Source organism: Atta colombica, unplaced genomic scaffold (genome assembly GCF_001594045.1).
Source record: "Atta colombica isolate Treedump-2 unplaced genomic scaffold, Acol1.0 scaffold107, whole genome shotgun sequence".
NCBI lineage: Eukaryota > Metazoa > Arthropoda > Insecta > Hymenoptera > Formicidae > Atta > Atta colombica.
Window position 1 is genome coordinate 3261640 of NW_017259192.1, and position 1262 is coordinate 3262901.

The 1262-nt window shown below is 20.0% G+C and overlaps 1 protein-coding gene across 1 annotated transcript in view; it reads left to right on the forward strand.

Moving 5' to 3' along the window:
• The window catches only part of LOC108691962 (juvenile hormone acid O-methyltransferase-like), a 10772-nt gene that overhangs the window by 2408 nt on the left and 7102 nt on the right, over positions 1 to 1262 (forward strand). The window contains exons 2-3 of the mRNA XM_018199963.1: positions 206 to 488; positions 612 to 783. Of these exons, the coding sequence (XP_018055452.1) occupies positions 245 to 488; positions 612 to 783 (416 nt within the window). The 5' untranslated portion in view covers positions 206 to 244. The remainder of the gene's footprint in view (positions 1 to 205; positions 489 to 611; positions 784 to 1262) is intronic.

The window sequence follows — 1262 nt, forward strand, 5'->3', positions numbered from 1 at the left end:
AAATAAAATATATATAAATAAAATATATATATGTGTGTGTATATGTGTATTTTGATATATCTTTACATTAAATTATAATAACAAAGAATATAATAACAAAAGAAAAGTAAGTCTTATAAAAAGTCTTATAAATATGTAAGTAATACATATGTATTTATAAGACTTACTTTTCTTTTATTTTATATTATATTCGATTGTGTTACAGATATTTCTAGTATTTTTTTAAACATATTCTTGTAAAATAATGACGACCAATGATAGTGATACGAACAAACATTTTTACGATTTATTCACTTTAAATTTTTCCAATCCATTCAAGTACACTTTAAATAATAACTTGCAAAGGGAAAAAGCATCTGATGTGATTGATGAATTTGAGGAATATTTAAAAGGTATATCTGGAAAATGCCTTGATATTGGTTGTGGACCTGGAGATATAACAAAAGACATAATTTTGCCGGCTCTTGATCCAAATGCAGTAGTAATTGGTAAGAAAATAATAATTTATAGAAAACATGTAACAATATGTTAAAATAAATTGTTACATATAACAGTTTATTATTTAAAAATTGTATAATATAAAGTTAATTAAATTATTTTATATCATACAGGTATAGATATTTCAAAAAACATGATTGATTATGCGAATAAAAAATACAGTGTACCGAAAAAACTCGAATATGACGTTTTAGATATACAAATTAAGAATTTGCCTACAAAATACATATCTGAATTTGATTTTATATTTTCATTCAATTCTTTACACTGGTGCAATGACATGAAGTAAGAAAAATTTTATCAACAAAAATAGTTTTGTTTTCTTTACAAAAATTTTTATAAATAAGCGATGATTAATAAATATGTACAGAATGATGTTTATAATGTGCGTGTAATTAAAAAAAAAAGATTATTTTTACATAATTATCATTATAATATTTTTCAAACTTTACATTATAAAATGAAATAATGTTTTAAAATTAGTATCTTAATATTTGTTTAATATTTTTTCAATAATTACATTAACAGTTTTCTATAGTTTATAGATATTGTAAATATAAATATAAATGTAAATATAAAGATAGGTTATAAAATAAATTATAAAATGATTGAAATATATATGTGATACACAATTAACAGATTTGACATTTTTAGTTAGATCATCGATTTATAAGTTATAAACGTTGGCTTCGAATTATGCTCTATGACTTATGATGTAATATAATGTTATGTTAAATTTATATTAATATTAATTTTTATTAAAT